The 19,688-nt window shown below is 54.8% G+C and overlaps 2 protein-coding genes across 2 annotated transcripts in view; both read left to right on the forward strand.

Moving 5' to 3' along the window:
* Nucleotides 1-6,974: 6,974 nt before the first annotated feature.
* CCNF (cyclin F) overlaps nucleotides 6,975-19,688 on the forward strand; it is a 56,149-nt gene continuing 43,435 nt past the window's right edge. Inside the window, exon 1 of the mRNA XM_077316531.1 lies at nucleotides 6,975-7,038. The gene's annotated coding sequence lies outside the window, so the exon portion shown is untranslated. The remainder of the gene's footprint in view (nucleotides 7,039-19,688) is intronic.
* Nucleotides 8,236-11,702, forward strand: LOC143827268 (transmembrane protein 100-like). The gene has a single exon (XM_077316711.1). The coding sequence runs from the start codon at nucleotides 8,411-8,413 to the stop codon at nucleotides 8,780-8,782; it is 372 nt and encodes a 123-aa protein (XP_077172826.1). The 5' UTR covers nucleotides 8,236-8,410; the 3' UTR covers nucleotides 8,783-11,702.

Consider the following 19,688-nt stretch of genomic DNA (forward strand, 5'->3'; position numbering starts at 1 on the left):
ATCCCTCCAAGGGGATCTAGCCGTCCATTGGTCAATTCCTCTGGAAGTCCCGATCCTGCCTCAAGCTCAGTCCTCGGCAACCCTAGTTCTCAATTCGAGTCCACTAGCTCCCAAGGACCCCCGAAATCCTGCGGCTGGACGCCCATTCGCGCTCTCCCGCCTTCGGAAACGACTGACCCAGGGGAACCGGTGGCCTCTCACTCCCTGTCCAGCCGCCCCTCCGTTCGCTTCTCTTCTTCAGCAATCTGGAAAAATGCAGCGCTGAATCGTTGCCCCAACACTCCCTTCTCCCCCTTGGCTGCCCGGAAGATTCCCGGAGTGCTTTGAGGCATCCGAACGACAAAGGAGGGCGGCCACGGAGCCCAAAATAGCCAAGGAAGTGTCACCTAGCAACTTGTCCCCGTTCAAGGCTCCTTTGGTTGGGGAAGACGAAGGTGACATTTGGGTTGCTATTTTCAGAGCATCCTCCAGCTTTGATTCATTAGCAGGGAAGAAAGTCCAAAGGAAAGGCCTCCCTCGCCTTTTGACGGGTGAGCTGGGTGCCGAGGACCCTGCAGCGCTCCCTCAGGAGATCTGAGGAAGAGACGGAGCCGGGGATGCACACAACAAGTGGTCCCTTGCATTCCGTCAGGAAGCTTTTCCGGGCCTGGCAGCAAGGCGCGGGGAGAAAAACAGGCCTGAGCAGAAAATCCTCTCTGCTTAATGGGAACGACCGACTTTCAGAAATTGCCCGGAAGATACAAAGAAGAGACGTTGGCCCAGCAGAAGAGTCCAGCTTGTGTCCACAGCTCTGCTTCCCAACCGCATTCTGCACAATCGCGCCACTTCTGGGGTGTCTCAAAGCCTGAAGACTGTCTTAGGGGTTCCTCAGTGGTTCAAAAACCTCCAGGAAGGCTGGGCTGGCTCTGGCAGGCCGACTGCAACTCCCTAAACCAGGGACAGTCACACTGCAGCCCTCCAGATGTCCATGGACTACAATTCCCATGAGCCCCTGCCAGCAAATGCTGTAGTCCGTGGACATCTGAAGGGCCGCAGTTCGACTACCCCTGCCCTAAACCTTGCTTGGCCGTGGGAAAATTAAAGGGCTTTGCATAGGGCTTCGCAGCCACCAGAGGGCTCCCGAGCCTCATGGCAGCCTCTTCCCGGCCGGTCGCCCGACACCGTGCGTGGGAGTGTCAGCCCGTCCCCCTGCTGTCCCCATCCATCATCCTGTGCCAGTTCCCGAAGCCGGGTCAGGTGCCGCTGGGTGGCTCTCTGCTCCCCGCAGGATGAGTCACCGGCCGCTCCGGAAGCGCCTCTCCGCCTTTGGCTCGGGGGCCGCGTGGATGGCTCCCCTTGAAGAATCGCCCCCTTTGCCTCTGCCTCCTCCTCGCCACCCCCAGGCCAAATGTGCAATGCAGTTTGGACGCCTCTGAGCATCGAGACAGGCATAGGGGAGGGAATTCCCACCTTCGTGGCTTTAATAAAAGCCCTGTCTGGCAAACTGTGCTCCTGCAGACGTCAACGCTTCCTGCAGAGCTATCAGACTGGAGACGGGAGCGTCTGGCGTCCCTTTCTTAGCCTCCAAGAGGTCGGAAGGGAAGGCTGTGCGTTGGGTGGCCAGACTGTGGCTCTCCAGAGGTCCATGGGCTGCAATAACCATGAGCCCTGGCTCTCCAGGGGTCTGTGGACCACCGAAACCATGAGCCCCTGCTGGACTGCAATAACCATGAGCCCTGCCTCTTTTGCCATGGTGAGGAGGCCCCTTCCGAGCCACCGTCTTGTGCCGACCGGCCTTTCTAAGTTTCGCAACCTTCTGTCTCTTCTTTGCGACGTTTTTCTCTTCCAGTCTGCTTTTCTCTTTCTCTGTTCGTTCTCGGTTCCTTTGCTTCCGCCCTTTCCTCTTTTAGTTACAAAAAGGTGAGCAACTAAATGGGGAGAAAGCTGACAATAAATGGTGCCATGGATACAAGAAAGTTTGAACATCTTTAAGGCCAACGAGTTTAATTCTGGGTATAAACTTTCCTGTGCATGCACACAAAATCTCATTCTTAGGATTAAATTTGTTGGATTTAAAGAATGATTTGTTGGTCTTAAGGGTGCCACTGGACTCGGGTTTTGTTCTGTTGCTTCAGGCCAGCCCGGCGACCCCCCTGAATCTACTATCTAATAAGAATTACCAGTCTTCACATTGTTAACATAAGTTTCTAGTCCTCATGGCTGCAGTGATGGTATACCTCATGGCCCCAGCAGTGTAATCTGAATGTACTCACTTTCTGTTCTGTTGCTTAAGACCAGCCTGGCAACCCCCCTGAATCTAATATCTTATTAGAAATTCTAGTATTCACATTGTTAAAATAAGTTTCTAGTCCTCAAGGCTGCAAGGATTACATGCCTAGTGGCCCCAACAGCACAACCCGAATGTACTCAATTTTCTGTTGCTTCAGGCCAGGCCCGAGACCCCCCTGAATCTACTATCTTATGAGAATTTCCAGTATTCACATTGTTAAAATAAGTTTCTAGTCCTCATGGCTGCAAAGATTACATGCCTAGTGGCCCCAACAGCACAACCCGAATCTACAGCCACCCAAGGGTAAGGCTGCAGTCCTTTGTGGAGATTTCTGCCTTTCCTTTTGGCTGGCGCAATACAGGAAGCCCATTCAGCAAAATCTCCTTATTTGTATGACTCACTCCGGTCAGGAGATTTTTTTCCTTCCCCCCCTTGGCACCACTCTTGGATGTGATGGCTGCAAATTGCTTTTCTTTACCCCTATTGAAGCACTGGGCAAAGAAAAGGGGGAGGGGGGGCTGCCGATTTAAATCCGCCACAAAAGGAGGCCCTGGGAAAGAACATCCTTCTTCCTTTTCTCCTCCAGAGCTCTGAATGCTTTATTTTCGAAAGGAGCCTCCCGGAGCCAGGCTGCCTCTCTCTTGGATCCGGCCCAGGACTTAAGAGGCAGGCTCTCGCGTCCCTTTTTTCTCGAACAGATCCGATTAAGCCTGCGGTTAATTAAAGAGTAACAAAATAAAGCCCAAATCATGCCCCATCTAGCGGCACCGGGCCCGTGGACTGGATTTGCAGCCTGGTGTCCATAGCTTTCCCCTGCTGGTAGAGAACATCTCTCAAAAGAAATATGGAAGCGGGTGGGTTAAATGGCGGGGGGGGGGACGCTGGTGGCACGGCAGGGAGGTTGGTGGCCCCCGCTTTCTTTCCTGGAAGAGCTTGAGGCAGAGCGGCTAAGAGGCCTTCTGAGGAGAAGGGACACCAGCAGCGTGTGAATGGGGCCAAGTGAAGGAGAGGGCGTTAAACAGAGCCGTCTTTGTGTGCCCAGGGAGGTCTGGCGTAACACTCTTGAAGGAACCGAGAGGGTTGGGTGAAAAGTGCCAAGGTGGGCATCTCACTTGGTATTCATGTCCCGGCGCCTCTGAGTTGAAGCTTTTCTGGACTCTCTCCCGTGGGGCAGACCTGAAGGCCTTCAAACTAAGGAATAGCTTAGGAGACCCCCTAGGGCAGGGGTCCCCAACCTGTGGGCCACACATGGCCCTGGATCTCTTTCAACGCGGCCCTCCAACCTGCTTGTTTGTTGCCGTCACCCTCGGCATATCCCCTGAGCCATTGAATGGGGTACGTCCCATGCACACTGATATCTGAATTGCTTCCTTCTTTTAGGGTGACTAAAAAACTCTAAAGGGGGTGCAGTCTTGGTCTCTTGCAGAAGAAGGACAAAGAATTTTTAAAGCCAAAGTAAACTGAATGTTTTGAAAAGCTAAACAAAGTAGCTGTTTTACTGGAAAGTAGCAGTTTTAGTGCAAAGGAATCCTGGAAACAGACTGGAACTAGAAGTGGCTGCATTCAAAGTCGTTCGAACATGCAGGACAATGGAACCCCTGGGACTTAACAGAGATATTGGCTGCTTAGTCACTCAGTTCTCACATACCCAGAAACTAATCTTTGCTGGTCTTCAAGGGGCCACAGGACTCAAACTTCGTTCTGCAAACAAAACACTGGTGTGCAAAGTTTTCATGCACCAGCATCCACTCCATCAGATACATGACTGACTAAGTGGGCACACGTGTATACTCTGAATGCAGAAGGCAAAATCCTGGGTATTCTGCTAAGGGTGGAGCTTTCTTAACACAAGAAATCTTCAGTCCGTGGGCTCCAATATGGAAATAAGTTCCCCACTAGGAACAAAGCCCGTTTTATCTAACAATACAACAAGTGCTAGACCCCTCCTACCACACGCCATTCCCCAAAAGGCCTGCTGAAGCCTTGGCAGGCCTATTCAGGGTGAGGAGAAGCACTGGGGGACAGTCTGCTCCCCCCTCTTTGTTGACCATCTTCCAGCAGCAGCTGGACGCTTGAGGCCGATCCTGCATGGAGCAGGGGGTTGGACTAGATGGCCTGTGTGGCCCCTTCCAACTCTATGATTCTATGAACCTGTGTTGAGCAGGGGGTTGGACTAGATGGCCTGTGTGGCCCCTTCCAACTCTATGATTCTATGAACCTGTGTTGAGCAGGGGGTTGGACTAGATGGCCTGTGTGGCCCCTTCCAACTCCATGGTTCTATGAATCCACCATAGCGAACGCACTGCCAGCAGATGTCCCTGAAAGACACACAGAGATCTTCCAGGCTCCGTCTTAACTGTTCCGGTAGCTTAGTGGGCTTCCAAGCCAACAGAGAGAGGAGCTGTCCCCAGGTCCGCTGGTTTAACTTGGTTAAAAGGGAAACAGTGAGGAACTGAACTCCGAAACTTCTACATGCTGGGCGGGTATGTGTGTGTCTACCACTGAGCTCCTGCTTGTGTCCTCAGTTCCCCTTGGAGACTTCTCCTAAGGAGGAAACCAGGCATTCTCCGCCCTCCAGAACGCAAGTCTTGAAAGAGGTTCTCCCCCCACAGGAGGCAGAGGGTGAGTTTGGTACTCTGGACAGCTCCCTGGTGGTGGAGGCTGAGCTGCCCGCGGTGATTGGACTGCCTCGGAGACTTGAGAAAGAGACAAGGGAAAGGCCCTTGGGAAACACCAGCGTCCTTTTGCAGGAGGGGCCTTCTGTGCCAAGCAAGGGGTGGGGGCTTCCGCCTCGCCTGCCCCCGGTTAACAGCGGCTGCTCGGGCATCCTCGGAAAGCAATATTTTCAGATAACAAAATGCAGGCAGGACGGTTCTTTGTCTCATGCTTTGTGACAGTGCCTAATGGCTTCCGGCACTGACTGGATGGAGCGAATTAGCAGCTGCCCACAAGGAGAAATCTCAAGCGCTTCGTCACTGACATATGGGGAGGATGCAGTTGATGGATCTCAAGCCTGCCGGCTAATCTCTCGCTCTGCGGCAGAAGCATTTTCAGATAAATGAATACCGGCTGCAGTTTCTTGGCTGGAAGGGACTCTGCAGATGCTCAAAGACCTGATTCCCATCGGGTCAGAGACTTCCTGGCTAGACTACTGTGATGCGCCTTATAGGGGGCTGCCCTTGATGACAATTGTGCCAAGACAGAATGCCTTTCTCTGTACTGACCAATAGAGGGTTGGTAAGGAAACGTTATGCCTGTCCTAAAACAGCTGCAGGGGTTACAGGTTTGTTTCTGGACAGTTCCTCACAGTTAGAGAGGTCCCTCAGTCAGTGGAAAAGGCTTCCTTGTGTGTGGGGGGGTTTCTCCTTCCCTGGAAGTTTTTAAGCAGAGGGTAGATAGTCATCTGATAGAAATGCTGATTCTGTGAACTCAGGCAGATGGTGAGTGGGTGGGCAGGAAGGGTTTTGTCCCGTGTTCGGCTTCTGTGGCCCTTTCTTGCATGCCCAAGGAAATGTTGATTGCCACTTTGGGATTGAGGAACGAATTTCTTCCAAGCCAGAGATTCTGGTGGTGGAGGGGCATCATCTGGCCATGGAGTTCGGGTCGCTGTGGGTGGGCAGGTAGTTGTGAGCGTCCTGCATAGTGCAGGGGGTTGGACTAGATCAGTGGTCCCCAACCTGCGGGCCGCGGCCCGGCGCCGGGCCGCAAAGGCCATGGCGCCGGGCCGCGGCTCCCTCTCCCCGCCCCCCCACCCCCGCAGTAAAAAACTTCCCAGGCCGCAAGCCTGCGGCCCGGGAAGCTACTTACTGCGGGAGGGCGGGGAGAAGGAATCAGGTCCGGGCCGCGCCCGTGCAGGCCGCGCCGGCGCGGCCCGATCCACGGGCGCGGCCCGCGGGTGCGGCCCGATCAGCGGGCGCGGCCGGGTGCGGCTCGCGGGTGCGGCCGGCGGGCGCGGCCGGGCGCGGCTCGCGGGTGCGGCCGGCGGGCGCGGCCGGGCGCGGCCGGGCGCGGCTCGCGGGTGCGGCCGGCGGGCGCGGCCGGACGCGGCCCAATCCCCGGCCGCGGCCGCGGGCGCGGCCCGAAGCGTGGGCGTGGCCCGCGCGGGCGCGGTCCCTGCGGCCGCGGCCCAATGCCCTGCCGGTCCCCAGCCTAAAAAAGGTTGGGGACCACTGGACTAGATGACCTTGGGGGTTCCTCCCAACTCTATGATTCTACATCTCTTCCCCTGCAGGCTTCCACGTTTGTTCTTCCGCAGGCAGATTAAGGTGCTCATTCCATTGGGAGTTGATAGATATCCAAAGGGTTGTTTTTCATTTTAAAAATATTCCTGTAATGTTATCTGGATTATGATGACGGGGTCCAAAAAAAGAATATCGGTGTGTTCTTTAAGGGGTGGAGATGCTTCCTCGGGGGGGACTGAGATGGGTCCCCACGTAGAGCTTTGGTTTAATGGCTTGTCAGAATTTGGAGAAGGAGCCATCCCACCTGCTCAGGTCAAGGGAACAGGTATGCATGGGAAAAAGAGGACTTTAGGGAGACTGTGCTGGCTGGAAGCAAAGGAACCTGTAGGGAGAGGGGTCCTTTTTCTAGGACTTACTATGTAAAATTGCCTTATTGCTTCCCCCGGACCACCAGGCGATATTTGTTGACAAAGCAAATATTAACAAACTCTCCTCTTCCTTCTCTCCTCTACAGGAAGTCAAACCCAGTCGCCTTTGAGCTTGGACCTTCTCATCCCTTGGGAAAGTAAGAGATCACATGGCAATATTGTGAGTAAACAAGGTTTTTGTGTTTTTTAAAAGTCTTATTACTTCGCTTTCTTGACAGCCGATCCTGGCGCCGAAAACAGGTTTTGAGGGAAAGGGTTTCTTGGTGTGAATTTGTGAACCATTGCTGGCTGATCTGTTTGCTCGGTAGGGATGGAGGGTCACGTCTCTCCTTGGCCAGGTTTCAAAAAACAAGTCTGCTTTTTAACCCCAGGTAGCCACCGTAGACCCATCTGGAAAACTGAGAGGGGTTTACAGGGGAGGGGAGGAGGATGGCATGCACCACTGTGAGGTCCTTTTTAAAAAATGAGGTAAAAAGGTCTTGGGTCATGGTAATTGTAGTCCATGGACATCTGGAGAGCCACGTTTTGGCCTTCCCAGGGTTCGAGGTTTTGACTGAACCCCATGAAACAGTGTATCCTCCCTCCCCGGCCAAATTGGGTGGCAACCTTGAGCGAGTTTAAACTTCACCGGCAAAGTTTGTTGGATTCGACTCACTTAATTTCTCCCCCGTGGAAACCCGAAGTTGCTTTGACGGCTGTCCTTTTACAGATCCCTTCTCCTTCATTTTATGCTCACGACAACAACCCTGTGAGGTAGGCTAGGCAGAGAGACAGCGCCTGGCCCCAGGTCGCCCCACAAGTTTCCACGGAGCAGAGTGGGGATTTGAACCTGTGTCTCCCAGACGCTGTTCTCGCCCCCTAACCAGCGCACCACACGGCCTGTCGATCGAGTATAATCTTTTGCCCCTTGCCAAGAGACACCGCTTGCATCCCCCACGGCAATTTTCCGCCCGTCTCTTGAAGAGGACCGATTCAAGTCAGTAGGCGTGTTGGTCCGAATTTGTTCCAGAGAGCAATTTAAGAAACAAAGCTGCAATGAAACGGCAAAGAACCAGGGGTCAACCAGCCACACAGGCTGTGTCTGTACACTGCCTTCACACAGGACTGCACCAAGCACAAGCACACACACTCACATCCTTAAACAGAGCTGGAACCTGTTCCCCGGCCGTTGGACAGCCAGCGCTCCTGCCCCTCCGTGGAGCTTGAAGACTGTCGTCACGGCAGGACTCCAGGGAGCCGTTTGCCGGCAGCCTCTGAAACAGTTAACCCGCTGGAAGCTCCCGCCTCCTGGCATGAGATCACACCTCCCACTCGCCAATCCCTGCTCTACGTCGCAGCAAAAGACTTGGCCGGAGCCGAGCTCAGAGCAGAGAGAGACGCAGCAGCCAGACGGAAAGGCAGCAGTGGGGGGGGACGGACGGCTCTGCTTCCTTCCTCCGTCCGCACGCAGGGGAGAGAGCAGGGGCTCTCCCCCGATGTAACTGCCCCCCTCCGGGTTGCCGTGGGCAGACGCGGCCGTGCCCCTCGCCAGCATGATGGGCTGCAAGACGAACTCGCTGACCTGCCTGCAAGGCGGCAAGCCGGGGCTGCCGGTGGCCGTGGCCACGGACTCCACGGCCACGCTCAACAAGCTGGCCCTGGCCACGGGGGGCACGGAGAAGTCCTGGTACCGCTGCGTCTTCCCCTTCGGCATCGTCTCCCTGGTGATCGGCATCGCGGCCACGTGCATCACCTTCACCATCAACGGGCCGCAGATGGACATCGCCAAGGTGGTCTCCGTGGCCACCCTCGTCTTCGGGGTGGGCCTGCTGGTGGCCGCCTTGGTCTGCTGGCGGGCCAAGCGGCAGAGGCAGCGCAAGAAGCAGCAGGGCGAGCCGGTCCCCCTGGAGCAGGGAGCGCTATGATGCCGCCACCGCCACCGAGCAGGTAGAGCGTGGCCAGAGTTTTTTTCACGCGCCCCGTGACAGCAGGGGGGAGGCTCGGAGGGCCCCCTCCGTGGTTTCGGAGACGGCGGGGCCTGGGAGCGTGGGGGCGACGGGACCCCGTTTATCGAGCCAGCAGTGTTCCGAATAGCAAGAGGACAAGCCCACCCGGGAAATCTGTGGAGCTGCATGGCAAGAACCAGCGGCTGGCCGCACATCGGACTCCAGCGTCTGCCCCAGGCGGCCCCCGTCTTCAGGGGGCCGTGAGCTCCTTTCCCACCCGGAACGAGACCCCTTCATTTGCAGAGCCCTGGGAGTAACTCGAAGAAGGCGCCAGCAGAGAAAGCAATCGCAAGGCGATGTTTACCTCCTCAAGGACACCCTCCGCCTGCTTCTGTCGCTGCTACGCGCACCTCGCTGCTGCGTGATCCCGGAGGGAGCCCTTTCTTTCCTCCCTTCTTTTTAAGGCGGCTCACAGGAAGGAGCGGTCCTCTCAGCAACCAGGCTGTCGCGCAAAGTTCCCAAGCAGCCTCCAGATAAACACGAACGAGACGATCCTTCGTTGTTGACCGCGGGGGGCGGAGAGCGGTCGGAATTGGGGTGCCGAAGGGCAGGAGCCGGAATGATGCGCCTTTTCCCTGTGTCTCTGTGTGTGTGGGGGTGTGTGTGTGTGTGTGGAGGGGGGCGTGTCAGAGGTCACTTGTGGGGTTCTCGGGAGGAACACGTGCTCTTCCCACCAAGGGCAGAGAAGAAGCCCTCCGGCTTTCGGAAAATTGAACGTGGGGGTGTGTGGGGGGTGGGAGAGCGCAGGGGGAGCGCCTGGCCCTTGAGCAATAGCGGCCCGGATCAGATAGGAAGCCGGCCCGTGCTGTGCCCACGTGACACAGGCTGCTCTGTGTTGGGACGATGCCTTAGATGGGCTTCCTCTTCCCGAGTGCGGATTCTAAGGCCCTGTTCAGCCCTCCCAGGCTATGCGCCTTGTGCCTAGGCTTGCTCACACACCGGTTATAAACCAGCGTGCACGTGGCCACCGCGGGCGGTGCTGTGCCGATTTCAGAGCAAGGGCGTCCACAGCAAGGGCGGAGAGGGCCATCCCGCCCCAGGGCGTCCCTGGTTTGCTTCCACGTTGAGTGTTTTGCTTCGGTTTGGCATCCAAACCGGAGCGTGTCCCTTTCGGTTTTTTTAGCAGCCATGCCACCTCGTCCCTGCATCGTCCTCTTTCCAGGTTTTGGCTGTGATGCCTCCCAGATTTGGTTTGGTGCAAGCCCACTGTGCTTAGAAAGGGGCTCTGGCAGCTGGGCAGGGAGCTGAGGTTAGAAAAGGGTCAAAAATTGAGATGATCCATTGTGCCTGCAAAACGCCTCTCCATTTGCAGGGACCAACGGAGAGCTGCATCAAGAAACATCCCTGTTTCTATCGCATGTTGCTTATCTATTGCTGCATCCGTGGTCCCGGGTCATGCAGGCTCCGTTTGAAATTACCCCAAGCGGAAAAGGGTTTGTTGACCAATCTGGGATACTCCCAGGGCAACTGTATGCGTTCTAGGTGGAGGCACCAAGAGAGGAAAGAATCAAGAAAAAGGTTTAGTGACTCCACCTCTTTGGTCTATCGACCGATTTCATTCTTCTCCTCTTTAGATAACTTTTCTGGCAGGATCCCTTTGACTCTGTCTCTGCCACTGTCCACAGCTGTTTCTCCTAGGGAAATTCAGGAAGAAGAGTTGGTTCTTATATGTCACTTTTCTCTACCCGAAGGAGTCTCAAAGCGGCTTACAGTTGCCTTCCCTTTCCTTTCCCCACAACAGACACAATGTGGGGTAAGTGAGGCTGAGAGAGCCCTGATATTACTGAAGAAGAAGAAGAAGAGTTGGTACTTATATGCCGCTTTTCTCTATCCGAAGGAGTCTCAAAGCGGCTTACAATCCCTTCCCTTTCCTCTCCCCGCAACAGACACCCTGTGAGGCGGGTGAGGCTGAGAGAGCCCTGAGAGCACTGCTCAGTCAGAACAGCTTTATCAGTGCCAGGGTGAACCCAAGGTCACCCAGCTGGCTGCATGTGGGGGAGCGGGGAATCAAACCCGGCACGCCAAATTAGAAGTCCGCACTCCTAACCACGACACCAAACTGGCTCTCTTCACTTGAGCCCCAAACCTCCCCTTCCAGCCACCCTTGCAAGAGTCCAGCAATACCGAGGGAGGCTCCAAGCAGCCGGGGGGAGGGGGGGAGGGAGAAGCAGCTGCCGTTTGGCATCTCGGCACCTGGAGCCTGTCCACATACGCACATGCGACTGCAAAGCGGTGAAACCGGACTCTTTGTAAGCCTAGAAGCCGGGAGAAGAGGAAGTGGCCAGGACAAGATTGGGAGGGGGGGGTGTTTCAGTCGAGAACGCAGGGTGGACACATCCATCACGTTTTCTGGCTTGAGGGTGTGCTGGCCGGTCCTCTGGCGGGGCAGTCCCTGGCCAGACGGGAATTCTGTCCAAGGGAGAACTTCCTGGCGCACCAAGAAAGGAGAGCGTGAGGGAGGGCGTCTTCGGGGATCCGTCCAGATGGCCGTCTCCCGCCCCTCTGGCTGGGTCGCTCCCTCGAACCTGGGCTTGGCCACAAAGATATAAATCAAAGCACTGCTGCGTGGGCAGCCTTCGTTCTTGGCACTGTCCAGAAACAAGAGCTTGAGCCGTTCTGTAGCAGACGTACTTAGAAGCCAGGGTGCTTTCCCGACTTCATGTTTCTCTCTCTGTCTCTGTCTCTCTGTCTCTCTCTCTCTCTGTCTCTCTCTCCAGCTGCATGTATGATTTGTACAGGTATGGCTTGTCTTTCGTTGCCAAACACGAAAACATGTATTTTTTATTTTGGTCCCCTTTGCCCGTTTCACTTTCCCTCGTTAAAAAACAAAACAAAACAGCACCGTGTCTCGTTTCAGATTTCCTGGGGCTGCCAGGGGGCAGGTAAAACAGCCTGGTGGGGCCGGAAGCAGCTTAAGGGCACTTTGGTTTCATGCGTTCAGCGAAGCTTCCAAAAATGTCACAGGTGCTTACACAAAGTCAGGGCCCCCCATCCTTTCCGGCTCCTGGCGGAATTCTGGATCATTTCTTACGCTTGGTCCTCCAATACAAGAGCTCGAAGAACTGTCCTGCCTTCTTTTCACGCAGAGTTCCTGAAGGAATTTGAGCATGCATGTGCAAAAGGGGAAGGAAATCATCCATGTTTGGGGGCTGTGGGGGTGTTTGGCCCATTTGTGCTCCACAGAAAGGAGAAACCCCTTTTCTGCTTCGTTGCCCCAGGAGTTGGAGGGGAGTCCTAGGATCGGGCTCTCACTAGCTGCTCCATATTCTCTCCCCCCCTGTGCTTGGGGTAAGAGGCCTGCTCCCCCACTCTGGCCAACCAAAGGAGAATCCCAGCGTTTCCGGAGCCGGAGGGAAATCCGAGCAGTCGTCATTGACCTCTGTGAACCCACCTTCTGGCCTTCCAAGTCAATGAGCCTGTCCCTTAGAATCGCAGGCCGGAGAAACCTAGCAGCAAGGGACAGAGCGCAGAAAGGGAAGGGGAATCTAATTCTGAAGTGCGTTGAAAGCATGTTATTAAGTGCGTGGGAGTTAGAATGTCAGACTAGGGGCTGGAGACATCTGAGCTCAAATTCTGACTCAGCCATGGAGCTCCCTGGGTCATGTTGTGGTCAGCTGATTTTGCTCAGCCCGTCCTGCTTGTCCGTGGATAGGAGGGTGGGCCTAACCGTGTCCATCTCCAGAAACGGCTCAGAATCCCAAGGGCTCTCCAGACTGTAGGTTGTTGTTGTTATGTGCGAAGTCGTGTCCGACCCATCGTGACCCCATGGACAATGATCCTCCAGGCCTTCCTGTCCTCTCCCATTCCCCGGAGTCCATTTAAGTTTGCACCGACTGCTTCAGTGGCTCCATCCAGCCACCTCATTCTCTGTCGTCCCCTTCTTCTTTTGCCCTCAATCGCTCCCAGCATTAGGCTCTTCTCCAGGGAGTCCTTCCTCCTCATGAGGAGCCCAAAGTCTTTGAGTTTCATCTTCAGGATCTGGCCTTCTAAAGAGCAGTCAGGGTTGATCTCCTCTAGGACTGACCGGTTTGTTCGCCTTGCAGTCCAAGACTGTAGGTAAACGTGTACAAAAAATAACTTCTTTCTGGCCCCGCTTGGCCCCTGAGAGTTGACAAAGCCGGGAGGGAACCGGGTTTACTGCCTCTGGTATCCCAAAGGCCTTGAAAAGCTGCTGCTTATGACGTGCCTCTCAACCAGGGCTTGGGGTTTCTCGACAGCCCTGGGTTTCCCGAACGGGTGGGAGTAAATTAATGTTTAAAAATTTGCTAAATGTGGAGCAGGTGATAGGACCATATGTGGTGATGCTCCCAAAATGGCCAATGCTGGGGCTGGAGGGGGTGGGAAGGGGAGGGTCCCTGGTGGGCTTGTCCACAGCTCTGCTTCCCAACCATCTCCGTCACGATCGGGATTTCTCAAGGCCTGAAGAATGTCTCAGGAGTTCCTCAGTGGAAGAAACAAGTCAAGGAAAGCGGCTTTAAGCCGACAGCCACTCGGCTGAATATCACACACGAGAACGCACGCTTTTAGCGCACTTGAGCACTCTCCAGCGTCAAATCAACAGTTTGCAAGTTGTCTGCCGTGCCACCGAAGAAAGCTTCAGTCTTGCTTTTCTCCCTGAGATTCTGCTTTCGGGGGGAAGGGGAGATCCTCCCACCCCCAACCCGTTTTGCGCATAACCAGGATTTCTTTTCTCCCGCAAAGCAAGCCGCATTCAACGACGCATCTCCCAATCTGATCTGGAGCACTCCTGGGGGGGGGGGAGTGGGGGGGGGAATGCCCTTTGGTTTTTTCTGGAGCCACAAACTGCTCCTCGAAAGTTGCCCGGGGGAGGCTGAGCCAGAAAGGAGACGTCTGAAGCTTCTTGCTGCCCCATAGCTGGTCCAGCACAGTCTGAGGCCCCCACGGGCGAGGTGAGGCCTTGGCAGGCGTCGGGTGGGCTGCCCTGCCTCGGGCGCGGCCGTCCGATGCCCGGGTCTGCTGCGAAAGCGTTTTCCAGTAACCGAGAGGTTGGTGAATCTTCGAAGGCCAAGTTCCACCTCCTCCGCTGGCATCGCTCCCGTGTCCGGTCGCACCTTGGCCTCTGCTCCCAAGAAGCTAAATTCAGCCAAGCGCTGGGGGTGTGGGGCGTGAAAAGCCTTGCGTTTCCCCCCTCCCTCAGCACCGTTCTTGACAACCCTCCTTCCTCACAGCCCTCTTAAATGGCAGCCGAGCGTGGGTTGCCAGCAGATCTCAGCTGCTTCTGATGGTTTGGGTTCCTCCCACCCCAGAAGACATCTGTTTGCAACCTTCCAGCTGTCGGGAGTGCTGTCCCGGGAGGAGTGGGGGGGGGAGAGAGAGAATCACAAGCCGCAGAAGATGACAATTAAGTTTCCTCCTCCTATCTTCTTAATCGAATCACGTTTCGCATTACGGACACAAGGAAATGGATCAGATGAAGGTCTTGGTCCACTTGTAGTGTGGAACAGGCAACCATCACTCTGGATGGTGTCCAGCCAGAGTAGACGCAAAGCCCTGTCATTTCCACAGGCCCCGGCAAAGATGGGGAGAGTCAAACCCAGGGGTAGTCAAACTGTGGCCCTCCAGATGTCCATGGACATCCGGAGGGCCGCAGTTTGACTACCCCTGGTCAAACCCCTTGGCACAGGGCCCTGTCCTCTCCCAACACAGGCGCCGGAGGGCTGGTCTCCCACTGAGTCCTGAGATGTTTCCTGCCAGTCCCCCTTCAGTTTGTCTAATCCCCCTTTAACGCCATCTCAGCTGGTCACCAGCGAGATATCCTGCGGCAGGGAGTTCCACAGGTCAGCGATCTGTCGCGTAAAGGCTGTTTGACTTTTCCGGGAGAATCATACTCTGGCTGCCAGCCCTGGTTGTTTCTGTGCTGGCCGGCAATCATCCAACTCCTTTTGGGAGGGGGGGGGGGGTTTAGTCAGAAAGAGCAAGGCTTCTAATGCTTCAGGATTTTTTATTGGGGGGGGGTGTCCAACCTGATCTCTCTAGCACATTTTCCCTCCTGCCCTTCCCCCAAGGAGCTCAAGAGTGCCAAACAAGGTTCTCCCTTCCCTATTATACCCTCGTGATCCTGCGAGGCAGGTGAAGCCGAGAAAGAGAGCTTTGTGACAGAGAGGGGATTCGAACCCAGGACGCCGAGATCCTCGTGCAACGTTGTAGTCCCTGCTGCACAGGGGTGGTCTCCAAAGCCGGTTCTGAAGCCCGATGAGCAGTGCAGGGGTCTAAATATGCAGAAGTGGTTTAAATTCAGAAGAACATCTGACCTAAGCCCAGGGGTGGTCCTCCATGAACAGGACAGAATTCTGTCCTTGCAAAGGGGAATGCTTACAATAATATTTTATTTGCACTCTCTCTGCACTGACTCCGATGCTGGTTTCCAAAGGCTTGACTTGGTTTTCAGAGAATCTGTTATAGAGATTGCAGGGCAAAACTTTGGGGCCGAGGGGGATACTTCTTGTGATTCCCTCCTCCCCCCCCCCATCCGTGAAATTACCTGCTGCCATCTTCCAAGAGTCTGCCTGTGAGCAGCCTGCCTGCCACTCACGTGGATTGTGGCAGGACTTACCCAGCTGCGTCACGCCCAGAACTGGGTCCGGGGAAATTTTGTTTTGACGCTTTCCCCTTGGCATCATCGGCTGCTGGAGAAGGGAACAGCGGGGGCTCGTTCTGTCCCAGCTTTTTCCACTGCACCCTTTCTTGTTTTTAGAACAGATTATGTTTTGTGATGCACATCCTGGAAGGCAGGGTTTTTTTGGGGTGGGAGAGAATGGAATCGAAGCACCTCAAAGATGATCTTTTCGTGTGTTCCCCCCCCCCCCCCCATGCGAGCTCTCAGCAACGTCGCGCCGGAATGAGATTTCAGTGAAAAGAAAAAGATTAAAAATGTCTCTTCTTTCTTCTTCAAGGCAGTTTTCCCCTTTGTGTTTGCTTGGAGGCTGGCCACAAGTAGAGTCTATTCAAACGGGTCGGCTTGAAGGCTTGCCGCTTTTCTTAGGGCTCCGTTATTCATTTTCCAGACCCGCCGCGAGAGAGGGGGTCCCCTGTTAGCAGAACGTCTCTGCGGCGTCCGACACACGGGTAGGAGGGGTCCTTAGAAGATTGCAGCTGCACACGCAGCTTTTTATTACCAGCTTCCGACTGAGCCATCCTTTAAAGATCTGCTGCTGTTTCTTCCCCTAAGATCTTGCATACCTTGGCAGAGCGAGGGACGTCACGCGCATCAGGCTGTGAAAAATGCGGCCAGAAACGGCAAGCGCTCTTCCTGCTCTTCCCTCCTCTGGACCTTTTAATGAGGCATGACAGACTAAAAATCAGAGATTTGCCAAGGAAAGTAGGACGCAGGTGCCGATTGCCCAGCGCCTGGGACGTCTAGAACCCTTTTATTGGACGTTCTGGTCTTACTCTCTTTTGGAGCTTAGTCTGAGGAAGAGTGCTTGCACTCGGAAGCTCACACCTTGAATAAATCTTCGTTGGTCTCCAAGGCTCTGGGCTCCACTTGGGTGTCTGCTTTTTCAATTGCTTGCTTCGTTACACCTCCAGTCTGGTCCGTTCCGGGGTAAAAAACTGGGGCCTCCTGCAAGCCAAACAGAGTCTCTGCCGCTGAGCTGCATCTCCTCTGTCACCGGAGCTACCTTCCAGTTGAGTCAGACAACTGGCTGAGATCTTTTACACCACCTCCGATCCTTTTCCTTGGAGATGGCGGGGATCGAACCGGGGACCTTTGGCGTGCTAAGCTGAGGCTCTCCCAGTGAGCCAAGAGGAGGCTTGGGAGGATTTTCAGCAACTGCAACACTAGTGGATCGCCCCGAAGCCACTCCAGGGTTTTCCCCTGCAGGGGAATATCCTGGAGCTCTGATGACTCCATCGAGGATGCTTGCAGAAAGTCGACCGATAGGCCCAGAATATTTGAAAAAAACACTCCAGAGGGAGCTGCAGGGCGGGGGCCAGGCAGAGGCTGACGGTAGCCCATGCGGAAGTAGGTAGGCCAGCCAGAAAGGCCATAAGCCCTTCTTTCCCTGCACAGAGGCAGGGAAGAGCCTCTGCTTAGCCCTCAGTGGAGGAAGGCCCTCCCACCCCAGGCCTGCATGTCGTCGGAAGTACCCATCACATGTTCATTTTTAATATATGATGATGATTCTAGATCCATGCGGGAAAGTACCTAGGAAACGTTCACCCTCCACCGGCAACTGCAGAGGGCATGCTTGGCTATGTACACATCCCGGCACAGGAGGGGTTACTACGTCCCCCCCCCACCACCACCGCCCACACACCACTCCCTCCAGTCGCCCTGAATGCAGACGAGAGCAGGCAAGTGGCTCCGGATTAAGAGTCTTTGGCTGGCAGGCGCGTTTCCTGTTTACCCAGCCCGCGCTGTGCCTTAATAGCATTTCCAGCCATGCGCTATTAGGCCGAGCGTGCCTTTCGCTGTGCTATTTCCTCCGCTCCCTCCGATTATGCATACATGCTGAGATGCCCCGTGAGTCATCCGTCTACCTGCCACTCTCCCCGCCACCTGTCTCTGCTGTCACACAACGAGGCTTCTTTGCCCTACAGACTTGCTTCGCATTCTGCCTCTCGTCTGGTCTCGCCGCCTTCCGGCGGTCGGGTGTTCGCGGACGTGGGCTAGGCAGAAGGACGGTGGCGTCAGGGGGATCCTTCCTAAAGCTGGGCCTTTCTGGCTGGTAGCACTATGGCTGAGCAGGCCAAAGGCCCCGGGTTCGATCCCTGGCTCCTCCAGTTGACAGGATCGGTTAGCAGATGATAAAAAGGACCTGTGCACGGGAGAACTGCCGTCCGTCGGAGCAGACAGCTCTGAGCGTGAGCCATTGCTGGAGGTGTGCCAGTCCCATGAGAGTAGAATCAGGCACACAGTGCAGTTTTGCCCTTGCTGGCTCCTTTTTCCTCCCCGTTCTTCCATCTGCATAACTTATGACTTGGACCCTGGCCAAAACGCACGGGGCAAGCCGTCGTCCTAATTCAAAGTCATCGTGGAGACTACGGATAAGAGCGTCGGCGTTAGCAAGGTTAAATGTTTTGCCTTCAGCCCTGATCACTGGGAGATTTCACAGCGTTCCTTACGCCCGCCTTTCTCCACCGGTTTACCGTTGAGAAACCTCTGAAATATTCCCCAGGCTTTGAGAAACCCCGGAAGTGGTGGGATGGTGCAGAATATGGTTGGGAAGCAGAGCTGGGTGCATGACCACTCCGGGGACCCTCCCCTTCTGACCCCCTCCAGGCCCCTCGTTGGCCATTTTGGGAGCGGGGAGCATGTTGACATATGATTTGTCCTGGTGACATTTTCTGGAGGGAAGTCTCTGCTTTGTCCGCCTCCCTGTCGCCTTTAGACCAGGGGTGGCCAAACTGTGGTCCATGAACTGGGGGCTCATGGGAATTGTAGTCCATGGACATCTGGAAAGCCGCCCACACCTGCTTTAGATAGAACTTTTGCAAATCAACACCTTCTTCCCAGACGGACAGCTACATTTATTTCGGTCAACGACCAGTACAAGACGCAAAACGCTAAAACACTATATAAAATTGATTTAAAGTTCCAAAATAGAAGAAGAAGAGAAGAAGAGTTGGTTCTTATATGCCGCTTTTCCCTACCCGAAGGAGGCTCAAAGCGGCTTACAGTCGCTTTCCCATTCCTCTCCCCACAACAGACACCCTGTGGGGTGGGTGAGGCTGAGAGAGCCCTGATATCACTGCTTGGTCAGAAGAGTTTTATCAGTGCCATGGCGAGCCCAAGGTCACCCAGCTGGTTGCATGTGGGGGAGCTCAGAATCGAACCCGGCATGCCAGATTAGAAGTCCGCACTCCTAACCACTACACCAAACTGGCTCTCACCCTGTGTTCAAAAGATCTGTCCTAACCCTTATCCACATTTAGCTAGGCACTTCTGCATTTAATCGCACCTTCTTCCCCTCTCTGTTTGGCTTTTAGCAACAGCAGAAAAGAATCCCTTTCCAATTTCGCCTTCAGTTGGCATTGAGATGAACGAACGGGTAAAAGACAGTAATTACTCAACATGCCATTAACCTCCCCCCTCCCAAAATACACCCAGACCCCCTGGGGCATGAACACATGCTAACCGAACCCCCCAGCGTGGTTGCTGTGACACTTGTCCTCCTGTCCTTTAAAGATGCTGCGTCTTCGGGGGCGGGAAGATCTTCTCCTGTGCTAGACAGCTCATCTTGGATGAGATCATAAGGAAGCAGGGCCTGGAACAGAAGGGGGTCGGATGGGAAGTGTTAATTAAGCGAGGCACGAAGGAGTTCTTTCTTTGTTCCAGGAAATTTCTGGGCAGGTTCAGAGTCCGTGCTGGCAGATGTTCTCGGGGGCTGGACAAGAGGTCCCATTTTCCGCTAGGGATGGATTCTAGCGCTTGCGGCTCCACGGCCAAACGTGACACCATGCGGAACCAAACGGACGAGGACGTTAAAAATTATAATAAACTTGTGGCATGCTGGCAGGGGCTCATGGGGTTTGTAGTCCCTGGACATCTGGAGAGTTTGGCCACCCCTAGAAGAAAAGGCTCATGTTCTGAACACTGTAAGACTTTGAAAGCCTGTGGTCTATCTCCCCTGCATTTTTAAAGTACAAAAAAAAACAACAACAAAAGGTTTAATTTTTCTGTCCTACAGCATTTTGGCAGCAGAAATCAGTTTGAACTAAAATACGCTCCTTGGAACAACAACCTAGTTCAGCAGTGGAATAGGCTGTCTAAGGAGGTGGTGAGCTCCCCCTCACTGGCAGTCTTCAAGCAAAGATTGGATGCTCACTTTTCTTGGATGCTTTAGGATGCTTAGGGCTGATC

This window comes from Paroedura picta, chromosome 17, assembly GCF_049243985.1.
Source record: "Paroedura picta isolate Pp20150507F chromosome 17, Ppicta_v3.0, whole genome shotgun sequence".
Taxonomy (NCBI): domain Eukaryota; kingdom Metazoa; phylum Chordata; class Lepidosauria; order Squamata; family Gekkonidae; genus Paroedura; species Paroedura picta.

Coding starts and splice junctions, on each gene's coding strand:
- LOC143827268 (XM_077316711.1), top strand. CDS start 8,411: ATGATGGGCTGCAAGACGAACTCGCTGACCTGCCTGCAAGGCGGCAAG.